We start from the raw sequence: 26,070 nt of genomic DNA on the forward strand, positions 1-26,070 counted from the left end.
AAAGGTCGATTTACAATGAATAACATACCTAATAAATATCATTGCTTATCTCAAAATGGAGACGTGACTATTGCATGATAATGATATTTTTCTTGAAAAGTCAAGTAGTTTTAAAACCCTGGATAGCGTCATGCTGCTTAATCACATACTGGGAAATTATGTTACAAAACGATGACATGAACAGATTTTTGAAAAAGGGGTTTAGTGTCATTGACGATGTAATTGTTGTGTGTTGGCTTCAAAAGGGAAATTCTTCATAGTATAACATGTCAAACCTTGCCTGTAAAATAGATTTACAAAGATAGACACGGACAAGAAATCGTTTAGGCGCCAACAGCTGTCATTTCCAACAAACCTAATGTGATCATTTTTGTAGGAAGAACATCTATTCAAGATTGCAGAAAATCGAATTAATCATTTTGTCCAAGTGTACTAGGTGTTCCCGAAGTATTACGTTAGTATTCATGCTCACTATTGATCTTAAATTTATTATTTCATTTTAATTACAGGAATATGTCAATTAAAGAGGTGAATTACACATGTACATCTAGATACACCATGTTGTAGAAGGAAAGCGATATTACGTCATTTATACGGGAAAGTAACAGTAGAAGTATAATGCGGACTATCTTTAAAACATTGACATATTAATCTAAGAATATGTACCAAAGCAACACAGAAAAATAATGCAGGACATGTATTAAAATACACTGTAAAGATCAACATAACTGCTTAAACCACAGAGGTTGAAAGGCTAGCATAAAGCTTATAGACAATTCTAACGTTTATAGAAAGCTTAAAATGACTCTATTACACCACTGTTCCCACTTCAAATTACGAAAGCAATGTATACATAGTTGTTTGCCACATCCTATTTTCACACATCAACAGAGTACACTGTTAACATCATTTAGTGGAATTCGTGTTTAGTGTCACAGCATAGTTGTTCGATTCTTTTGCTAGCATTAGTGCCTGAAGGATCTTGATTCACGCATCCACATCTCCAGATTATTCCAAGGACCATTCTTTCCCTGCTTAGCTATTGTGTGAACCTTTTTGTTATTGCACTGTTGCATCTAATAATTCAGTCTAACTTCATTAAAATGGAATTATGACCTGCCGAACTATTCATACAGAACACCAAAGTTCATTAAAATGATGCTATAACAGGACTACCATTGATGACCGTAAAGTGAAATTGTATTCTCACGAATATGGCGATTTCGTTATCTCGTCAGATTATCCGCTTGTTCATAATAACATATATGAAAAAAGATGAAGAGACTCCCGCCAGGGTGCCATGACAACCGTTCAGTCTTTCTGAGTATCGTGTGCATAGTGTCGTCTTTACATGCGCATTGGTATTTGCCTTCCGAAGGACATCTCTAAGCAGCTTCTTAAAAGCTACGCTATAAAGTATAATCATACTAGAGAGTGAGGGCAAGAAATGAGGTGAGGATTGTAGGCAATGGCCTGGTGTTCTTTTCCGCTCACAAGGTATGTATACGCTTATTATATTTTTAAAAAACTTAAACAAGCCCAGTCAATATATATTCATTTTGTTTTGGCTTCTCTATTTTTTTAACAAGTAAGTGACTGTTAAAGTGTATACAGCCATGAAATATATATATTTTTATGGGAAAAACTTGAATGTAATAGGCCGAGGTATTATACACGATAACACGCAGAATACGTTTTATTAAAACGGTTGTAAAAGAAGTTAATAATTCCATTTGATTTATTTTCTATACTGTAGGACGAAACTACTGCTACATGTCACAGCCCACTTTTCAACTATTACTGAATCATTAATAGTATCCTCATTCTTTTTTAAAAAAAAGAAAGTGGCCAATGAAATAATTCTGACCAATTTCCTAACCAAATACAATTTGATATTCGATGTTTATTTTGAAATTTGCAAGGCTAACAAAAATCTTCACACTCATAAAAATTCTCCTTCTTGTAAAATGTCTTTTGATGAAAATAACAAGATGCATCCTCAGTTACCATTCAACTGATGAAATAGCTTTAATATACATCCTATTGTGGTCAATACCATTTTAGATATCACTTTATACATGTGGACTAAAATTACTAATGACTGTAAAGAAGGGGATTTGAAAATATGAAGAGCATATAGAATTTGTTAAAATGATATGAACTCTTTCTGTCAATCAGGCTTTCAAGCTGACAGAGATCAAGAGCTTCACTGGCAGATCCAATATTATGTATCAGTGACAGATCCAATATTGTGTATCAGTGGCAGATCCAATATTGTATATACCCTCATGTTGATACTTAAAATCCTTTAGAGTTTCTTGGAGTGAGTGAGTGAGTGAGTGAGTGAGTGAGTGAGTGAGTGAGTGTGTGAGTGAGTGAGTGAGTGAGTGAGTTAGTGAGTGAGTGAGTGAACGAGCGAACGAACGAGCGAGCGAGTGAGTGGGGTGAGTTTATTTCCAATGTAAGCCAAAGGCACATTATTCCCCTACATACACTAATTGTTAGAATGCAAAATTCTGAGGTAAAGCTATCATACATGATACAACCCCTTAGACTGAAGTTGGTATACTGATATTGCCTAATTAACGAAAAATAATTAATTATGAAAATCCCATTAAAACTAATAGTTACGCCAACAAGCTTTTCAGAACACGTGCGCTTTGTTATGGTTGATGTAAGGACCAATTCAAATGGAATTTGAAAAGTGTATACTTCAAATATAGCAGCTTACTCGTCAAAACTAAATCTAAATCAACAAGCTTTTCAGGACACGTGCGACTAGTTATAGCTGATGTATGTACAAAATTATATAGAAATTGAAGTTTACATTATTAAGTTTAACTATTGAAAATCACTAATTATACAATTTACTCGTTGGTACATCAACACGCTTTACAAAACATACGCGCTATATTAACATGAGCCAGTTCTAGCCACATCACTATTAAAGAGTATGTGTAACAAATTCGTTTTTGATAACACAACGGCATAGATAGGCAGGCAGGCAGACAAAGAGATAGATAGATAGATAGATAGACATCACTAGAACATAGCCTTCCCCTACGGATGTTAAAATTGAGCATCGTTGGTTCAGTTGTAAAATGCTTGCCTGTCACACCAGAGACCCCGGTTCTATTCCTTGGCTGACACAGACAAAATTGATGAGTGGGCCCGGGGGTGTGTTGGTACACGCACCTTCAAATTATTAGTCTGTTTTTCTACGTCTTTTTTTCTTTTCTGGTTGGTTGTATTGAACAGTCTTCCTTCGATGTAGGAGCACCATTTTAAAGAGGTAAAATTACAGTTAAAAATCAAAGCAGAACAAAACACATAATTTAGAAATCCAGTGAGAATGCATAAAATAAAACCACGACAGTATAATTTGGAGGATCTCATTATAGCATATTGGCGATAACGACAAAAGGGATGCGTACACAGCTTTTATAGCGTTACATAACTCTAACGTGTTCAGTTTGGAAATGTGGCTATATTTAACACGCACACAGTATCGGTACACATTGACAGGTATACGAAAATGTAAGCAAAGTGAAGGAAGCAACCATCAAAGGTAGCAGTGTCAATTCCCTAAAACACACACGCACACGCACACACACACACACACACACACACACACGCACACGCATACACACACATACATACATACATACATACATACATACATACATACATACATACACACATACGCCCACGCACACCACACACACACGCATACGCACACACATACATACACACATACACACACACAGACACACACACATGCACACACATACATACACACACACAGACACACACTCCTTTCTGAATATTTCTGTTTTTTAAATGCAAGTATAATACAGTATATGTTTGACGACATATATCCCATAATTTAGTATAATCCAGGTGATTCATCTATCAATTTTAGTGAGTTCAAAGTATTTTTCTATTTGGTGGAAGATTTCATCTTTTATATTAGCAGAGCATAAATATGAAAATTATAACTTCATCTGGTTTACATTGAAATGCATATGGTGAAAGTAAAGCGTAGGAAATTATCTTGAAGACCGTTACCGCACAATATACTCATCAAATAGTATAGATGCCGTGCCCTTGAAAAGGCCTTATGGGTTACCATGGTAATATAAGCGACTTTCAGAAATCTGTTTTAAATCGCTTTTATAACTTACTCATCAAATTTTCCGGACAATTCATTTTGTCTAATGTACTGTACAAATATATTTTGAAATGGTGGTTTTAAAATTGAAAAGCTGTTTTGTACACATGACATTTTATTAACAGTATGGAGCCAAAGCAATTGCTAGGACTTAGTATGTGCAATAAAATGACAAGACATTTTAATTCATGCTATACAATACCATAAACCATTCTCGAAACCTTTCCAATTCACCAGTCACAAACACTTGCATAAAATAACTATATTTCATTTATCACCTAGCGGAGATCTTTTTTTTGAATTTTTTGACGTTGCAAGTTTAAACCTAACAAAAAAATCGAACCTCACAAAATGTGTACACTATCTAACAGTGGAGATGCACTTCATGTTTATACTTCCAGATGCAAAGGTTCGCTAGCAATATTTCAAGTGCAATCTGATTAACAGTTAACGACAGGATACCTCCAAATTACGGGTCTAAAATATGGCACAGCTAATGATAAGCTATTTACTCGGATGAAAATACTTTTTTTAAAGACTCAAATAACAGAAGTGATAAAAGTTTATTCTATTTGGCATGACCATATCTTTTTAAAACCTTGACAATTTGCAACCTATAACCCCAAATCAAAGCAACTCCATGGCGATGTATACTACATTCGTTTAATTTGGATGAAAACAATACTGTTTTTATAGTTTGATATTATCACGTGAACACTGTAACACATTGCAATCTCTTGACTTTGAATGTTATGAGTTGTATTTAACATGTACTGTTATACTTCATAGACAATGGGTGAGTTTGTACCAAACGTCTTCAAACTTCAAACTGTCGGTTTATTGAATATATCCAGTGCGCTATGTCCTTGTACGTGAAGGCGTTTAGGCTTGCAAGCTTTCTTTTGTGTTGTTGTTTTGTTGGTGGTTCCACTTATAATAATGATAGATTTCCTCTTATGCTTATCACAGACTTTGCTTTGAAAAAAATGGAGGTACATACATACAAGGATATCGACATTATATTCTTATATGGTCATGAATGTGAAATTCAATGGAAGGACATTGTGATGCTCAATTATTTCCTATAATTGCAATTGTCTTGCAGATATTTCGAATGAAGAATGTAGCAAGGACATATCAACATACAACTCGGCTTTTGTGGGGAAATCATACCGTCGGCGACAAATTGAGTACTGAACTGAACATGAAGAAAATGTTACCATGACTACTGATGTACACTGATCCAGGAATATGGCTGTAGAGTATGGAAACGTGAATTTCAATGTTCAGGTTTTGATAGGCGCTATATTGACAATTATTATCATAACAACGGTACTTGGAAACGCGTTGGTCTTGCTGGCTATTTTTACACAGCGGTCCCTTCAAGTCGTGTCCAACTTTTTTCTCGTGTCGCTGGCAATGGCTGATATCCTTGTTGGTGTATTTGTTATGCCCTTAGCCATGTTGGATAAAATGTTTGGTTACTGGATATTTGGGTCCGAAATCTGCGCCCTATGGACATCCCTCAACGTAATGTTGACAAGTGCGTCAATACTAAGCCTTTGTATAATCAGCGTTGACAGATATCTTATAATAACAGCACCATTGAAGTACAAACACAGAATGTCACCACAGAGGGCACTGTTCCTGATATTCTGTGCATGGTCTTTGTCGACACTGGCGACTATACTACCCATTCACTTTCACTGGCATGGCCCTACAGTTGACTCTGTGGTTGAATTGCACAATGTAACAGCAATACTACCTCAATGTATGTTTGTAGTGACTAAGACGTATGCGTTGTGTACAAGCATACTTTTCTTTTTTGTGCCACTAATGCTAATAATGTATACTTACACTCAAATATTCAGAGCTGCGCGGGAACAAGCAAATCGCATAGGGCCCCTACCTTCAGTAGATGACGATAGTGTAGTGCACGTGAAAGACACGTGGTACTCAAGGTTGAAACAACGACATCAGAATTTGAAGGGGAAAAAAGCCATGAAAACACTTGGAATTATTGTTGGGACGTTCTGGATAACGTGGCTGCCATTTTATATCTTGATAATTATTGAAGCCTTCTGCGCATGCATGCACCCAAATTTGCATAGTTTACTCACATGGCTTGGGTACTGCAACTCGACTGTGAATCCAATTATTTACCCTATGTTGATGAGAGATTTCAGGAAAGTACTACTGACATTTTGTAGACGCAAGTGTAGGTTTGGACCTGGCGTTACGAGGATGGCACTTTCTTCAACCATGCGAGCTACTGTCAGTGTTGTCTGCGATGGTGCCATTGATTTACCGAATGATGGTGAACAAGACAGCACTTCTTTCTATAGCAAAGACAATATGATTGTTCTGGATTGATGATTTTTCTGTGACACTATATGTTCCGATCAATGATCTGAATGATTGAATGAATGAATGAATGAATCAATCAATCAATCAATTGATAAACTAAAATTATTTTCTACTAGAGACGAGGTAAGCTGTGGATACAAAACTAAAGAAACATTGTCAGTGGAGAGAGAATACGGAAATGAATTGTTATTCTTCTCTGCACTATATGGAGATCAGTCAATGAGAGGTTAACGTAAATCTGAAGGTGCACTATAATGATCATCCCGATGTGTTACGTTTAGCTGGTGATGCAGTTTACTTTATACGTTAGAAGACGTTGGTTTCTAAAGTACAAAAATAAGTTTGACCACGTATGTTGTGAGTGAATAGAAAATTATTACTCTTTTGTATTTATATTTAAATCTTTATACACGTGTTCACGTCATATTAAGATATAATTGAAGTAATTTGCATTTTTATCATATTTTGTATCTTTAATATGTTACTTTTTAATTTTATTATAGTGGATAATATTTGCAGACCTTCTCTTTAATATTTTCAATATGTTACTTGTTAATAGGGATTCCAGTATCGTGGTGAATGTCACTCCTAAGTGCTTATAACTTTGAAATAAAACAATCTTCATATCGTTATGTTCTGCTTTCGCATATGCATGTCTGCTAACACCCAGGAGGAAATGCGTGAAATGTATGTATGTATGAAATGTATGTATGTATGTATGTATGTATGTATGCTTGTGTGTGTGTGTGTGTGTGTGTGTGTGTGTGTGTGTGTGTGTGTGTGTGTGTGTCTTTCTGTGTACGAAAGCTGGAAAACATAATTTTGCTGAGAAAGGATAACATCTGCATGTCACGTGCATAATGGTGAATGTAGGTGGAAACTCCATGAACCACTAGTAAAATGACAGAATGAAATCGCCATAAAGTTACGTATTATGCTATATTTCTTGCAACTTCGTTCAAAAGATGAACGGTTTGACATTGGTTCATTTGAAATGGTGATGCGTTCAATAATTCTGGCGCTCCAGTCTTGTGTTCAATTTCTAGACAAATTGGCCCATGGGGTAATAATGTCATTGCCTATTTATATACTTTTCCCCCGTTGTACATGTGTGACGGGATGTGTGGATATATATAAATTAACAAGCAGGATGTTACGTAACCAAATTCAGTTTAAAATGGATATCATAGAATATGGCTCATAATCAGCTGCAACGTTGTCGCATGCAGTTCTAAGCAAGTTTGGCGGACTTTTCGAGATCAATAACACTACATATTACAACTCAATGGATGACTGCAAAGCCGAAGATGAACTGTGCAAACCTAGAATTGGAAACAGTCTGAATAACAATGGCATAACAAATATTAATTACATCTCCACGGCTGAGAAAGCCATCGAAGCAACTCTTTTAACGCTCTTCTGTCTGGTGGCGTTGGTGGGCAACATCTTACTGTGGCTGGCAATATTGAGGAAGCGGTCGCTACGAACACCTTCAAATGCACTAATTCTGTGTCTCAGTAGTGCTGACGTATTGGTCAGTATCATCAACATGCCGTTCACCATAGCCACCATCGTTATTGGGGATTGGGTGCTTGGCCAGGATGTTTGTGTAATAACTGGTTTTACCAACATGATAACTTTCATCGCATCCGTGATGTCATTAGGTGCTATTAGTATAAACCGTTTCTACATGATCGTCCATCCATTCAAATGTAAATCAATATACACGAAGAGGAACACGATATTTAATATCATTGGTAAGTCAGATGTTCAAACTTTGTATTTCTTTATAGTTATCAATTTTGACTAAATCATGTGACCAAAATATGAACGAAGAATCTTTCATTTCAAAATTATGAAGATAATTGGTTTTAACATTTCAAATCCATGAAATATTATATTGTAACATTTGCAATTCTGACTAGAAGATTGAAGTAGTTAACGAAAACTTAAACTTGTCAAAACTATTATGGTTTATCTAGAGTCTATATCTTCTATCTGGTGCATACAGATGGTAACATTATTATAATATACCTAGTGATAATGCTGTGCCACGATTCGCTAGAATCAGTCACGTGACAGGAAAATAGAATGACTACTTCCCTAGGGCAATAGTTCCATCAACTTTTACATCATGTACATGGTCAGTGACCACCGCGCGTTCACAGCAGGTCAAAATGGCGGCTTCTGACAGTGTCGTCTGCCACCGCGAGTTCACAGCATGAGGTATATTATAAAACACATATTGCCTGGCCTATATTCGGGCTATAGCACCCGTTCATTACCCCCTCGTGACTGTGAGTTACCACAATCACATGCTATTTCCCTCGGCCTTTGGCCTCGGGAAATAGCATGTGATTCTGGTAACTCACAGTCCCTCGGGTGTAATAAACGGGTGCTATAGCCCTCATGGCCAGGCAATATGTGTTCACTATGAACCGATAAGGTTTAGCAATCACTCTGTTGTTGAGTCAGACGATGCTTTGTTTCGATTCAGACGGTTTTCATTGTACCCCTCATTGCACAGCATGGACTGTTGTCATAGTGACAAACTATGTATGTGAATCCAATACCCATGCCAGCTGTTTCATGTATCATATTTTGATAATGTGATAAATTTATAATAAATAATTTTACCATGCAACTATGTGTATTAAAGATTTTAGAACTGTTAAAACTGTTATATCATCCACAATTATCAATATATTAATACATATTTATCAAAAAATGAATACTTTTGATTTGTGGCTAGCTACACTTAAAGAAACTATTCACTGAAAAGAAAAGAATTTGACTGTACATATTTTTCCAACACCTGTTCTTTACTGATGTAGTACAAGGAGGTGGACATAGTACATAAATTCAAAGTGAAAATTTAGTATTCCACTGTATTCCAATAAATACCACAATAAGTATATTATACAGAGATATACATTCAGATTTTCATATCTAAAAGCTGTTACGATAAAGCAAACCCCGCCTAGAATATAAGTCTTCGACAAATAAGACATCGGATTACATTCACAAGGTTGCCAAAGAAAGACGAAGAACGCCATTTTTTATATGACTTTCGTACATTTTGTTGACTTACAGGCATATGGCTACTTTCAGTTTTTCTTGGCAGTCCACCGTTGCTAGGATGGGCAGAGTATGGATACTTGCCGGGCCAATCATTTTGTTTTGCGAAGTGGGAGCTCAGTCCATCCTACACAATTTTTATGGTTATCACGTGCTTCGGAGGACCTTGTTCAGCGATGACGTTTTCCTACGTGCGCTTATTTACATCGTATCGCAAACGAAGGATGGCAGTCGGTCAAACGGCAGAGACAAGCTTAAGCCAGAGGAACCTTGACAGCACCGTCGGAAACGAATTTCAAGATTCTGCTATCAGTCTAGAAGCCATTAGTCACATGACCAATTTGGAAGCACGCAGAAGAGATAAAGAGAAGAAAAGGCGGGAAGAAGATTTGAAATTGTCTCTTACCCTTTTCATTGTAATTGTGGTATTTGTAGTATGTTGGTTACCATTCTGCGTTACAATGTTTCTGAATGTCTTTTCAGAGCAAAGTGTTTCCAGACAGGCTGATATTGCCACTTTGATTCTCGGGTATTGTAATAGTTGCTGTAACCCCGTTATTTATGGAGTCACAAATGCTAAACTGAGGAGTGCCTACAAAGAATTTTGGCGAGTTTGCCTGTCAAAGCTCAGGAAAGCCTTCCGTATACATTGAAGTTCAGTTGTGGCCCCCCCCCCCACCAAAGGCTGGAGCAGCTTTCCTAGCTAGTTACTTGAAGGTCACAGGATCGTATCATGGGAGCCCCTAGTGAGTATGCAGGTGTGATGACCACTCCACTGAATTTGAATTGACTGAGGCACAGTGATGGTTAAAATCTTGCTCAAGGACTTTAGCCACTCAGAAACAAACGGCATCGATGGGGCTCGAACCTACAACCTGCAGATTCCAAGCCGGCCACTCTAACCATTCGCACATCATGATTCCAATATGTGTTTATAATATGTGTTTTATTGTCATATTTATATATACTGGTAAATATATCATGAAATATGCAGTGACTTTGCGTGCAATGAAATTAAAAAAAAAACTAAACGAAATTGGTGCGCCATCAGATACCTTAATTTAATTCATTGAGAGTACGGACTGCAGTTGGGTAAAAACTAAACAATGTACGATTAGAGCGCTAGCAAGGAAGAATATAATCTATGAGTTTAAAGAACACAAAAGAAATGGAATGGGAGGACAATCCGATCGCGAATTTACAGTAGTTTATCAAACCTACTTGTAAATGGAGTATTATCTTTTTTTAAATCCGACAACCAACGATATCCATGGAAAATTGCTAATTAACACATTATCCATGTGTGGACCCAAAAATCATTTTTTGGCATGCTAAGTGTACTAGTAAACAAATAGTTTACCCAAATGTAATTCAATAATGTGCTGGGTGTACGATTTGACAGTTAAGAAATTTTATCAACCAAAAGAGTTTCTAAAAAACGTATCAGTTGAAACTATTGTAGTATCCCTGATATATAGTAAAAGTACTTTTCATGAGAAAAGCTGAGAAGCAGAAGATAATGGTAGAGAAATTGGTATGACTGTATCGCTATCGGTGAAATTAATGAAGCAGACGACCTTGATATTTGAGTTAAATGGAGACTCGTCATCAGTATGATCGTTGTCTCATCAGCATCTCCTACCACTTACGTTTGTTTTTAACTAATTAAAGGATATTGTCATCATTTCAATGTGACTCTGTATGTCTTTTACCGCACCATAACAATTCGTGGGTTGATATGGGAATATATATACTTCAGACCATGGCATTTATTAAATCCATCAATGTTGATCCAATAGTCTTGATTTCGTTAGTAATTATACGTTTAAGCAAAAGTCTGTGATTTACTCTGTTTTCCTCTCTTCAGTTTCTTATGAATATATTTACACAAATGTAAACGTTCATTTGAAGGGTATGTTTTCTGTCACAAGAGGGCGCACTGTCTTTGTATTATTCAATAGACACTTTGATAACACTCACTGTAACTGGAGTATCATGATTTCAATCTGATAACCAACAATACATTCACTGAAAATAGTTAAAGTACCAATAATTAGACATTGCATGTGATCATTAGAGGTCGATTGTATCCATAATAAGTAGTATAGTGATATGTTTGAAATCGATATTTCATAGGGGTACTGATGTTAGGGTGTTGACCTTAAAATAAATCATATATTGGATTTATTGTACCATACTGTGTGTACTGTTACATAGATAGGTTTACAAACCCACAAGTCATTCAATGTTGTTCAGGGTGTACTATACTACGATTAAGTTATTTTATCTAACAAAACAGTTGTTAAAAACGTTCCAGTGTCAAATAGTGCATCTTTAAATTCTGACCCGTTGCCATAGTAAATTAGTATTGTTACACCACATAACGCACTTACTATACACTGAATGTGAACCAACATATGTTGCACTATCGACAAGTCAACAAATCAATCGATCAAAAATTACTGAGTTTACCGAATGATGAATCGATAATTTGATTGATCAGTGATTGGATCTATCAATAAGAGGATAATTGCTAGTGAATACTAAAGAAAGCCGTTATGTGCACAGATTTGTTTTAATGTGGACAAAAGTACTAAACGAGTATGTCCAGATGATTGATCACGTAATAAATCATATATTTTCCAGCTACAGGCTATTTAAACCAAAGTATATGATTTATCCGGATATTTATGTATCGTACGGGATGTCAGCCGATACGTGTTAGACTAGATTCTAATACTACCAAACCAGTGATTATAGAGTTTAAATTAAGAGACATGATGGGTTTAATTTTTTACATCTCATACAACGTTTCTTAATACGAATTACACAAACAATATACATGGACTGAAAGCATGAAATGCTTCGCTTTATTTCACTGTGAATACAGATAAACAGTTCTGTATTTGAATCTTGTTTTATTATCCGAAAGTGGTGTTGATTTGTGTTCAAAGTGAGATCAAATGTATCATAATGCTTGCGCGCTATCAGTGTCTGTATTTTATTCTATGCAATTTGTAACAAAATATGTTGCGTGAGACCTATCTCACCAAACTGAATCTCTATAGTCACTCTTGGATGGTAGTATCTGTCCATGTGTTATTGTATTATCATAATTATCACAAAATGGTGGCCATTACTATAATGAAGGATTTGAGATGGAAGGATATGTGGTTTGCTGGTACACGTCGTTATAGTAAGTCCAAATATAAACAAGTTCAAGGACAGTGTAATATTTTGTTTTGAAACATACTATATTAAGCTACTGCAATTTGGAATATCCTGAATAGCGGACCAGTGAGACACGTACATAGCTTTATAGTTCGAGCATGCATGGGCACTACCGTTCGTTAGACATAAACCCGGACATTTCCGTTAGGTGGCATGTCAGGGTCTAATACATGCGCCTCAACGCGGTCAGTACATCTATGAAGTAGATGTGGCCATTAGCTACCTCCCCCGCACAATAGTAGTCCAACCCTAATCACCAGCTGTCAGCCCTCAATTCAACATTTATCTGGAATACTACTATAGCGATGACTACAGATTGCATGTTCCAACAATACATATCACTCTTCTATGTGGACGACTTTAAAATATGTAACTAGCTGGGTACCACTTGAAGTGAATTGTGATGTTACAAGATGCTTAGAAGTGTAAGAAGATATTTGATTTGTGTAACGAGATATTTGAACTGCTCTTCAAATCAGCAGACTCCCTGTGGATAGACGTACTTCTGTTAGCGTGCTCAAACAGGTAAATTTATCAGTCTGTTTGGTATAATAGCTGACGACACATGGGATATATATTGGAAATGCACTCTATTCATGTTTTCACGGGACGTCGTATTACATATTTGTCGGTAACCATATGAGATTCGACTTACATTTCAGTGTTTTAAAACGAAATAACAAAGCGTTAAAAGTGTAGGAAATGTACTCGCAACAACAGATTTTTGTACTACTTGATTTTGGCGGGAATTGAGTTTTGACGACAGCGTTTCAGCATTTTGAATTATTTAACCTGGGGACATTTACGAGTGATTTTCTGTGTGTAGTAATGTTGAAGTGCCTATGGCGTCCCACAAATGGGTTTGTAGAATCTAGCAAGGCGTGACAAATACGAGTTTTGTTGTGAAGCATAGCGGGAAGTGAAATGATGAACAGTTGAACTGTCATGCTTTTATATATGGGCACAGATAAGCCAAAATCTGATTACTTCTGACGTGCTTGTCGCGCTAGTTTATGGCTAATGGACATGGAGAAGTTTCAGCGCGAGTACATCTAAAAATCTGCCCTTTACGTTGTAAACGTTTGCTTTCTAATTTGATTCCAAGCATATGCCTTTCCCGCTTATTGATCATTAGTGTGTATGTAAATGTAAACCTGGAGCATCCGTTCCTTTTAACATTGTTTGAACGTGTGAAGTAAATGTACATGTTATAGCTGTATCAACTTCAGTGTCGCTGCTATTAGAGGAATTCTGGAGTAGTGAACGTTTTGTTGAGATAAAAATGTACTTCATTGTAACAATATTTAACTGAAATTGACCTCAGATATCATGTTATCCGTCTCCACAAACACAGAGGCCTTCCAAAACCGACACTCCGTGCATAGTTCATGTTTATTTAAGTCATGTAAAATTAAAATTCCTGTTGTAGAGCTTTATTTATACATGTGTATCATGACCTGTGTCTGGGAGTATGGAGAATTGACTTAGCTTTAATATACACTTATGGCATAGCTTTATCTAATAACACTTTTATGCACTTATCAATGAATCAATAGATGCAATTCAAGAATACTTTATATATATATATATATATATATATATATATATATATATATATATATATATATATATATATATATATATATATATATATATAAAGCCAATTGAACTATACGTATTTCTTTCCAAAAATAACACATTACCTCCTTTCAATCATGTATAACTAATGTTGTACTGACACATAATATGGGAGTAAGCTATGATGTCGTGACGTAAGCCTTGACAAATCGATTTTGAACAAATACGAAAAACAAATTTTAGCCGAAAGGAAGCTCAAGATAGAAGAATGTGAATCAGTGTTTACTAATAACGGAGTGACAAATGTAATCATTTTGTATCGGATATTTCAATGTTACGCTGTCAATAAATGTAATTACTCCTGGCAGCGAATATTGTTCACCCGCCAACATCACTGTATATCACCTAACTGTGTGATGAGAAAATGCACGATGTAGATATAATAAAATTAACTAATAATAAATAAGGAAAGTACAAAAACTAAAAAGATCAATACAGCACTGCAGATTATCATAACCGTACAGATATGGCATACATTTAGAATGATTATATGCATGTATGAACGTTAGGTCATACTCTACGCAAGGGTTCAATGCAATACCCCCCTCCAGCTAAACGTATGTTTCTGCTGCCATAATATGAGTATAGTGGTTGTATGGTTGTTGCAAACATTATGAACTCCTAAAGGGACAGTTTTCGATCTTCTATCATGAATTGCTGGTGGTTATTTTTGTGCCATATTGAATTATGTGCAGTAATTGGTATATATCTTGTCAGGGTTGATGTATGATGTAAAGTTATATCAGGATGACATAATCTTTAAACTAACAACAACAACTCGCAAAACAAAATATCTTGATGAATGTATATTCCCAGCTATATACCTCTGCTGTGTTGTGAATCAAAATTACCCTTAAAACATACATTCCGGTGTATATTATGTATGTATGTATGTATGTATGTATGTATGTATGTATGTATGTATGTATGTATGTATGTATGTATATTAAGTCTGTGTACATAATTAAGCCGAAGACTGGGCCCCTGTCACAGACGTGTGCCATTTCAAGATGTGGAAACATGAAGCCTTTGTTCAATTATTGCGTTAAAGACCCAATAGGCTCTATCCGTGGGTTAAAATTTCAGTTCCATTGGTTTCAGCCGTGTGACCAGGAGTATTGATTATGAATCTAATATTATCGCGGCTCTGTCTATATGCAATGTAGGCAAAGTGTTCCTCAAAATTAACCCCATGTTAGACAAAAGACACACTCGGCACAATAGGATGGTAAGCCATCACTAAATTGGGGAGCCATTGTTGATTATACACAGCAGCGTTATATAGTTTTAGGGTTTAGATTGTGATTAAAGCTTTAAAAAAGGTGAAAGTCGAATTTTTTAGATGAAAAATGTACAAATAAAATGGATGAGTATTAATTGAGCGTGATACATGGAAAACATATGCCTGTATGTAATAAAAGTATTATGAATGACCGAGGTTCTGCGTATATTTTGTTTCTAATGTATTCAACATATTGTAAAAGCATTGCACGCCATTTGATCACAGGCAACGTAGTTTTTATCAGAGATATATTATTACTGGCCATGTGGCAAAATAACACACGACTCGAGAGCCATATAGCCCTAGCGCAATCCATCTGAATGTATACATACATCACACAGAACATTACAAGTGCTTTGATCCTATACCTGGAATGCTGCTGCTATTTGAATTATGCAAATTTAATTGGGTATATAATCGGGATTCAATAGGTTGTATTGAAGTAATATACAATATTGGCATCAAAATAAAATGTTCATACATATAAAGAACAGCACGGAGATGGGAACAGCAGGTTGTTTCGTGACGTCATAACGTCAGACAAAATGCATCCGTAAAGATAAAGATATTTTCAATGATAATCGAAATCGTACATGCGCACAATACAGGAAAAATAACCGTTCTCTTTGCCTCACCATGTCCTCATACATAAAGAGTTGTTAAGGGATAAATCGTCTCCCTTTGAATGACATACATTTGAACATATTTCGAGTATTCCGTCAGCTGTTTCCATGAAATAACACATAGATGACAGAAAATTCCGCTTTTGTCGATAATAATTGAAGCTGGGGCATTTGTAACATACACCAATGACAACGGAAGAGTCCTTGATCTTCTCTGTATAAACAAATGTATTGTCGTCTATAGTTTGATGAAATGTATTTAATGGTAGCAATGACGTGAATTAGAAAACCTGTATGTACCATCAACATTGCAGCCAATATATGGCATGTAAAAATATTTTGATGTTGAACTCGACATACACAAATCACCACATTCACAAAATCTAACTTATATATAAAATTAAATATCCCTTGATAAGTGTTCATGGCTACGATGCAAGTAAACGTGTGAACAAATTTGGTTGTTGAGTTTGTTTTTAATTTTTGACCAATTTACTCTCAACAAGTATCAATTTACTACAAACAAACACAGAACAAGAAAATTGATAGAAATTAACAATTTCAAAGGGATAAAAAATCAAAAATGAAATCATGTTTTGGAAATTACTTGAAATATTTGAATTTAATTTTAAAAATCCTAGTCGGTCTAGACATATGTCTTGAATAACATTTTAACAAAACTCTCTTGAATAACATTTTAAAAAAAAGTAAATATTGAAAAGATATTTAAATATTTTAATACATTTAATGGAATCGAAATCATAATGAGTCTAAACATATCATTTCTCGAAGTAATCATAATTAATAATAATTTCAAAACCATCGAATGTGAACGTTTATGTGATAAATATAACCAAATGTATGGATTGTGAAAGCGTTTATCATTCGGCAAAATTAAAAAAGAATTGTGTGTTCCCGATAATTCGACCGACCCTAGTTTACAGCCCCCGATCCTAAATATTTGTTTGCATGCAAAAAAGGTAAAACGGTATTTACTTTCATTTCTGTGTACACCTTCATGCCTTTGCCTCATCTTTGGTCACTTTTAAAAAATCGTATTCAAGAGAGAAACCAGATCTTTTTAGACTATAACAGTACAGTCTGCATAATGTGTTCGTCTACTTAACTAAATTAACTCTCATGGAAGTGTTATGCCAGCCGAGTGTCTTATCTTGTGGTCAAAGTAATTTAAATAAAGTAAAATGAAACTAAATTCTTACATAACAACCCTATTTTCTGAAGTCATGTTATCGGAAACATTATTTTTTTATTTTGCCTTGTGTTCACCCAAAATCCTAGATTAAAATATTGCCTGGTTTTGTTTTTCTGACCATGAAGTATAATGACTACTGTTTCTAATATTACACACACACATATGCCATTTTTATCAGGGTTGGACATCTGTAACACTGTAACTAAGTAAACAACCATCCCAAATTATACATTTTCCCTTGACCTATGGCTAACCAAGTCAAGGTTTGAAACACATTTTACACCAGATGTCACACTAAAAGTGCCATAAAAGACATCCCCATTATATATGCCTATTATGTAAACTCATGTGGTAGTATTCCTTTGTTAAATATCACCAAATACAATTGCCAAAAACCGAATTCTTACTTTTGCACATAGTATGTATGCCGCAATACTTATATGCTAATGTACCAAAGTGTATCTCTATCAGTGCCTCTTTGGTATAAATTCATAAGCATAATTGTCCACATTTTAAGACTCTTAACGCTACAAATGTCTCTTCATAACCTCTTCAAATCTCAAATCCTTCGGATTTCAAACACTACTCATCACACAAAGAACACATTGTATCATACAATCCCTTATCTCAGAATGCTTCTAGGACACACTTAAAGAACACTTTATACAGAAAGGCACTTTCTACAGCTTATGTCTGAGATACAATTGTATCAACAAAGAGTCAGACAGGCATTCAATTCACTGATATTTGTTCCAAAAATAAAAATACTTAATGCGAATATAGCTAGTTTCTCTGAAACTGGATGGAAACATAATACCAAAAAGAGGTGAGAAACCCACATTCACTTTTTCGTACACGAGATTGATTTATAGTGCATTTGAAAATCTGGGTGGAATTATAGTGCACATGATATCGATAGGTACAGAGTTTTACGCCGTCAAGGCACTTTATATGATTTCTAGTAATCACTTCTTGAGATTTCAGGAACACAGGACTTATACGTCGTTATTTGGAAAAAGAACCAACATATCCATTAAATAATGTAAATAAATGATAACGTACAAAATATCCATCTGTTAGTTGTCGAGATAAAAACTTGCTACTCTGTTCGTATGCATTCTCAATGATGTTTGCAACGTTTAAGTACCATATGGCAAGTAAACACACCTATATTTGCTTTACATGTGAGCTGATAAAACAGATATTTCGTTCACTCAAAATGGCAAGCATGTTGCAGTACACTCCTTACTTTGTTGCTTGGCTTAGAAGTTAGAGGTTAGAGGTTAGAGGTTAGCAATCATGCTTCTCCTGCTTGACGATATGTCATCAGTTCAAAACGTTAAACATGAACTACTGCGTCAGTAAAATTCTTTTGAATAAAATAATGGATATCGGGTTATACATGACAATACTTTTATACGTCCATCTTCCTCGATTGAACACATTACCAGTGAGCATTGTTTGATTCTTTATCAGTGGTATGGGGTCGTCAGAGGTGATCAGGATTAAAAGCTCTGCCAAACTCACTACCTCGATCAAAATTAATGAAATAAAGTAAACTGGATTACTGTAACATTTGATCTTCAGTTTGATAGTATCAGTACACAGATAAAGAAAAATGTAAGCAAAGTGAAGGTAGCAACCATCAAAGGTAGCAGTGTCAATTTCCTAAAATACGTACACACCCACACACGCGTACACATCCACACACGTACGCTCGTGCAAACACACCACGACGATGAAAAAGACCACAGCGCACACACACACACACATACACACACACACACACACCACCACCACCACCACCACCACCACCACCACCACCACCACCAACAACAACAACAACAACAACAACAACAACAACAGCAGCAGCAGTGGCAAAAACGACAACTACAAAAACCATCAAATGGAAATAAAACAAACACATAACACATATTTTGATGCAGAAGCTTGTTATACCCTTAGCATGCAGTCGACGGTTACGTATTGTTACAATATCCGATTATCTGTCATCTACAGCAGATTATAAGTGGTATGTGACAAGTATGCATACCGCGTTTGTTTTACATATTGATCACCCATTCAAAAACGACAAAGGTGCAGCGATTAACTGATCTGCTGTTTGTATCGGACTGAAGAAATAGTACTTTATATTACATTGATTTAGCGATATGTTACAATTATTCAAATTTGTATAGCATGGAGGGAATATCGATTGTCGTTTATTTAACTTTTTGTACAAGGATCCAAAATGGCATGAGTTTGAATACTATAACCACTGACTGATAAATATTTGAAACTTCAGATTTACGACTCAACCGCTCTAAAACCAACAATCATGTTATCTATAGAAATAACGTTTCTTTGCATAAAGCAACATATGTTCCTCTATTTTCAGAAGGTCACACACATAGTGACATCACACGTTACAGCTACATTAACATAACGGTTTCAATGTATGAAGAGGACTGTCTATGTTTGTGAAAGGGATACTATTAGAGAGTTAGCTCAGATGGTATTTACCTTTAGTTAACGTGCTATGTATATTCTCTCATTAGATTTGTAAAAAATCGCAGCATCGAGTTACATGAGCCTTGACACATTTGTATGTTTATTTTGCACTCGCAAATACCAGTGCTACTTAAATTGAAATATTTGCGTGATGCGGGAAAGGTGTGTCTATTGGTTTTTTGAAATGACTGATGGTCTCAAAGCTATGGCAAGTACTAAACACGCTAATCTAACTATCAAGTCGAACAATTCGCTGGGGAGTCCTCATGAATTATGTATATGCAATGAAAAACAGAATCGGGAATACAGAAATACTTGTATGTATGTATGTATGTATGTATGTATGTATGTATGTATGTATGTATGTATGTATGTATGTATGTATGTTTGTATGTATGTATGTATGTATATATGTACGCACGCACGCACGCACGCACGTACGTACGTACGTATGTATGTATGTATGTATGTATGTATGTATGGGTTGACAAGACTGTTTCTAAATCAACTTTACTTCTATTTCACAAACCTTACATTCATCAACTTTCCACTTTGTTTTAACCCGATTTTATTTTAAACATGGCAGTAGCTGATTATTTCTCTGAAATTATCTGTTCAAACAAGTTGCAGCCCTTTCTTCCGTCATCAATCCATCAATGGACAAAATGACTTGGGTGCCAATGGTCTCATATGAAAGAGTTATACACTACTTCATCAATATCAACGAGTCTCCATCGACTGCTGAAATGACCTCTATAATCCCAGTAATAAAAGTGATGGACTGTTACACAGTTTATGGTCAATACAGAACAGTGTCCTACAAGGCCTGCCATTGTTAACAGTCACATATGAACTATTACCTATAAGTTATTATACCTCATGCTTTAATAGTTCCCCCGGTTACTAACTATTGTGATACAGCGACAGATTTACTGCAAATTATGCTTTATAGCCGATGTTCATAATTGCAATTTTTTAAGGCACATAGCAACCGTGAATCCATACTTAGCATCATATTTAGGTGTCGTTTCTTGGCAATTACAATGTGATCTTTATTAGTAAATTTGATCGATTGGCATAAATAATTATTGTCACACATAAAATCAAAGACTAAAGAAATTGAATATTTATTTTATCAGTTAAAGATCCGGAAATTAGTATTTTAATATTATTTGCACTGTTCGCAATGTCAGATATATCAACGTTTAAAATTACGAACGTACTATATCATTATTATATCAACTCTAAACCTGACAAAACCAAGTATGAAATTCATACTCGTACTATGAACTAATTCATATTTCGAATGACACAACAACGTAAACATTTCATTTAATTTCACAATTATGAAACTAATTACATTTATATGAATAATGGATTTTATTCGTTGCATTCCTAATCTAAATAAATGTATTGAGTTGTAATTATATGGGCAATATTTGTGGTAGGTATCCACCATGAAACATAGACACTGCAAATGTAAGTTACAGATGCCCCTTTTCTGTAAGTAATCTTATATTATCTTATGTGTAATAAGATCACGTGCTATCGTGGGTCATACCATATTACACATTTTCTTGTAATACTGACCATGTTTTCATTTTTAAAGCTAGACTGTGTAATCGCTTGAGGGTTGGATCGGATGATTGAGAAAGTGGTTAATACGATTTTATATAAAGTTACAAAGGTTACAAAGAAACATATGTTTTATTCACACGCTAACGCCCTAGTGCCATTGCATGGATGCTTACCGTAAGTCGTTCTTGTATGTCTATCTAGTCCTACTATTTCCCTGTCATGACAACGCTTATTAGGTTATCCGATCACCATTTCTACATTTGTTTAGATTCGGAAGTCATTCGTGTTATCCCCAGGTTCATAACTTTTCAGGGACCTTGACTTCAATATATGTATAAAATGAATAATCATGTTATTACACATGGATTTTCTATGCACACTGTGCTTTCTTCTCATTCTTTAAGGTAAACCGATGCGAACCAGACACATACAATAGATAATGTATCCATACACTTGTTTAACCTGACTCTGTTATGTTAGTCCCTCTGGTGTGTTAGGATGAGTGCACATCAGGGGCAACATCAGCCTATGATACCTTGATAGACTGCAAAACGTGCTTGAAATGTCGACAAAGTAATTACGTATGATCAATCGGTCCCATTTTATCCCTCGAGTATTAACACAATCGACCGTACAGCATCTTAGGTGTGACGATCAAACGTGAACTGAATCATGGTGATATTTATAAGGTTTCTTGATAGCGTGCCTTGGACAAAATGACTTTCAAAAAAGAGTGCTGATACTATACCACTTTAATATATTTTACTACATATTTGTTGGCACACACACACACACACACACACACACACACACACACACACACGCACACGCATATACATACATACATACATACATACATACATACATACATACATACATGCATACATAATAAATACATGCATACATACATACATACATACACACACATGCATGCATGCATGCATACATACATACATACATACATACATACATACATACATACATACATACATAGTACATACAGACATGTACATATACACACGTCAATATAAATAAATAAATATATATATATATATTATATATATATATATATATATATATATATATATATATATATATATATATATATATATATATATATATATATATATCAACAAAACTCAACTCATAAGGGAGCTACAAGTTTTGACGATCAGTTTTACTAATCGAAATTAATTTAAGCCTGCAATAATAAGATGGCATAGTTCAAATCTTTTTTGATACAAGATTAGGTTAATTGGTTCAATCACTGTCATTTATGTCATCTGCTAAGTTCTCTCTTCATATGTACAAGTAAATAATTGTCATTGATGTTTACAATTTGATTTTAGTTATTGAAAAAATAGTCATCGTAGAAAGTCATAAAAAGGATAATTACTTTGAAAATAAAACTAGTTCGACCTCAGCTGGGATATAAGATTTGTACGCCAATAATATCTAATAATCGACCTTACAGGATTGATTGTATATGTATATGGATAATTGCTGCAAATTGTGATGGCTTTGACCTCTGCAGCAAAATAATTTACTCAAATAACATTGTGTTGTTTACTTTACAGAACTGGTAATAAAATGTACTGATGTTGACAATTTAAGAGTCCATTTTTATTAGTATTTTCAAAATTTGATTCTCGACTGTTTTGCTCTAGACCTTATACTGTTTATTTGCATCTTCATGAACCATTGCGCATTCTTGCAGCACTTCATTCAAATTATGACAATAGGGAACTTGCAAACCCGCCATGTTGAATGTTGCATCATGAAATATGTGATGATAAATACTAATCAATTAGTATTGTAAACAATGCTGACACATTGTTTATAACCACAAATAATCAATGCATAGTCACCCTGACAATTGTGAGAGGTTAATTTTATCAGTAGCTCCAGATTAGGTATTACAATAACCACAGATAATCCCACGGTCCTTTGCGTCTGAGCATGCTCAGTCAGGATTGCAAGATCCCTGTTCTATCAATATATTTATCTATTATCTTTGTCAGATAACCTCGTGAGGTAGAATAAACCTTAGAACTTTGGACAAACCTTGAATAATAGGTAGTAATAATTGAATTGATAGCGCTATTAAATATCCTATTTTAAAGTTAAATAATAACATATGCCAGCGAGGGCATTGCGTTTAAAGAATACACATATACATATATGGATACAGGTCATTTATTGCAGTCCTTGGCCATCGGCCCAAAACGCAATACATTTATATAATTACATTCACATGTTATATGCAATTTAAAGTAGCTACACTACAAACAATCTGCTCCTTTCCCCAAAGAGCTTCGAAAAGAAATACAGCAAAGATGTGTAAAATGTCTAATACACATAAACGACATCTCTTCAAAACAAAACTACGATCACATATTCCACACAATTGACTTGTTTTCTGAATTTCTGTTCTGGGTATTTTTCTCTGTTTTTTAAATAGATGTTATATCATTCCGAGTCACGTTATATATGTGCAATCTCAACTACCTGCATCCTTACAAAAGACAACTCAGTCAATGACCTGACCACAATACTGCAGCAGTCCACACAACTGATATCATTTCAGAAATAACCTTTGTGGCTTTATGAATAACACGTTTCACACGCACTATGTGTTAGGTAAACCGTCCTTATGGTTTTATTATTGCGTCACTGAGAAGAATATAGACGAACACATCCGGAAGGCTTGTAATGTTCAATGAAGTATTGTGCAATAACGTGTATAATTCGTTTGTAGCTGTTCATGTAGAAAGGTTGTATAGTTACAATGATTTAGATTATATAAATATACCACGACAATAATGTATTGTACAATGTGCATTATACACTACCAGTGTGTACTACGTAGTTTCATTATGCATATTACATAGTCAAGGAAAATTAGAACTCACAAGAAATTACTTTCCTCAAAAGGAGCCATGGCACAAAAGGAAGGTTAAAGGTCAAAGCTAGTACAAATTCACGTATTTATTGTAAATATGTCATGTAATTGGGTGTGACGACATTAAGGCAATTTTCATGAATGTATTACAGGAAATTTTAATAAATGTGTGGAATTTGACTCGTTATTAGAATTCCAACGTTATATATGCATGCGAATTTGTTTTGAATAGATAGCAAACATTTAATGTATGTCTTGATGCATCTTGAAACAGTTTTGAGTAGAACCATGCTGAAATAACTATAAGGATAGCTAAGTTTTCATTACAAATAGGTAGTAATTTCTATGGTTAACCACCCATGTGTAACGTTTGTATGCCATACCTTTGAAACCCATGTGAATGCACTCTTAGTGTCTCTGCACTGTTTGCATTATTTCGATTATACAGAAGTCCCTTTACACAACCTAGCACACTATCATTATATCTATTTCATTCCGAAATGAAAACTAAGCTCTGCCACAACTTGCAAGAAAAAAAGGTTTGTCGTCAAATAACATTCGGGTGAAGTGGCTGGCTCTGGAAGGTTAATTTATGCACAGCTGAGATTATTTCTCGTCCTCCTAATGCCTGGATTGTATCATATACTGACATTGCACAATGTGGTATTTTAGAGTGCACTGAATTCTGAATTTTGACGTATGACATTCAATAACATACAATGCATTGTTCAGAGTGTCAATTAGCCTTTGGCTATCTAGTGTCTGTAACATGATTTAGTCATGTTGGCGAAAAGAACAAACATCCCTAGAGACACGATGCAACACACGTATTTTGAGAACAAATATGGCGACGAATATTTTACGTTTCTTCAAACTTGAAAATCTTAAAATCTGTATCATGTGAAGGTGAGGTACACTAATTATTTACGGAAGATGTACTATAAAGACATGAATATAACATAGACAGCCAATACATTGCATGATTATTGCTTAATTATTTAAACGGGTGTTGGTATGCTTGGTGTTGACATGATCTGGATATAAGAAGAAATTAGAAATGCTATGACATGAAGTGTATGGCACAGAACTTGATCGAGCATGCATGAATAATAATACAGAAATTATCTACTCTACTTCGGTTAATGGTAGAATAATGCAAAGATCTATAATCCTTTGTTTTGATGATCATGATGTCTGCAGTGCTGTTTCATACTTCTAATGTGGGTAGCTCGATTTAAATCTGGTACACGTAGTGTCCATCAAATTACTCCACCCATAAAATATGCTTCCTGGTCCTATTTTTATTCCAATTTCGAGCTCGGAGAGTTCATTTATTTTATATGGTGAAGAAGCTTGTGACAGGGTATTTGACAGAAACATCAATAGTTGATTTTCCGGTTCCAAGATGCATTGAGCGAGATAATGTCTTATGTTGTTACATTTCGCCTTGTTTTGTCTATATTACGTTTGAAATAA

The 26,070-nt window shown here is 35.0% G+C and overlaps 2 protein-coding genes and 1 long non-coding RNA gene across 3 annotated transcripts in view; all 3 read left to right on the top strand.

Annotated features, from left to right (window-relative positions):
- Positions 1-5,422: 5,422 nt before the first annotated feature.
- Positions 5,423-6,544, top strand: LOC144451692 (5-hydroxytryptamine receptor 6-like). Its single transcript, XM_078142593.1, has one exon. The coding sequence runs from the start codon at positions 5,423-5,425 to the stop codon at positions 6,542-6,544; it is 1,122 nt and encodes a 373-aa protein (XP_077998719.1).
- Positions 6,545-7,823: 1,279 nt separating this feature from the next.
- LOC144451693 (G-protein coupled receptor 161-like) lies at positions 7,824-10,269 on the top strand. The gene is made up of 2 exons (XM_078142594.1): positions 7,824-8,295; positions 9,632-10,269. The coding sequence occupies exons 1-2, from the start codon at positions 7,824-7,826 to the stop codon at positions 10,267-10,269; spliced, it is 1,110 nt and encodes a 369-aa protein (XP_077998720.1).
- Positions 10,270-13,281: 3,012 nt separating this feature from the next.
- Positions 13,282-26,070, top strand: part of LOC144451144 (uncharacterized) — a 52,600-nt gene continuing 39,811 nt past the window's right edge. Inside the window, exon 1 of the long non-coding RNA XR_013482283.1 lies at positions 13,282-13,372. This is a non-coding gene — a long non-coding RNA (uncharacterized LOC144451144). The remainder of the gene's footprint in view (positions 13,373-26,070) is intronic.

This window comes from Glandiceps talaboti, chromosome 21 (assembly GCF_964340395.1).
Source record: "Glandiceps talaboti chromosome 21, keGlaTala1.1, whole genome shotgun sequence".
Classification (NCBI taxonomy): Eukaryota; Metazoa; Hemichordata; class Enteropneusta; family Spengelidae; genus Glandiceps; species Glandiceps talaboti.

Coding starts and splice junctions, on each gene's coding strand:
- LOC144451693 (XM_078142594.1), top strand. CDS start 7,824: ATGGATGACTGCAAAGCCGAAGATGAACTGTGCAAACCTAGAATTGGA. Junction 8,296..9,631: donor CACGATATTTAATATCATTG/GTAAGTCAGATG, acceptor GTTGACTTACAG/GCATATGGCTACTTTCAGTT.
- LOC144451692 (XM_078142593.1), top strand. CDS start 5,423: ATGGCTGTAGAGTATGGAAACGTGAATTTCAATGTTCAGGTTTTGATA.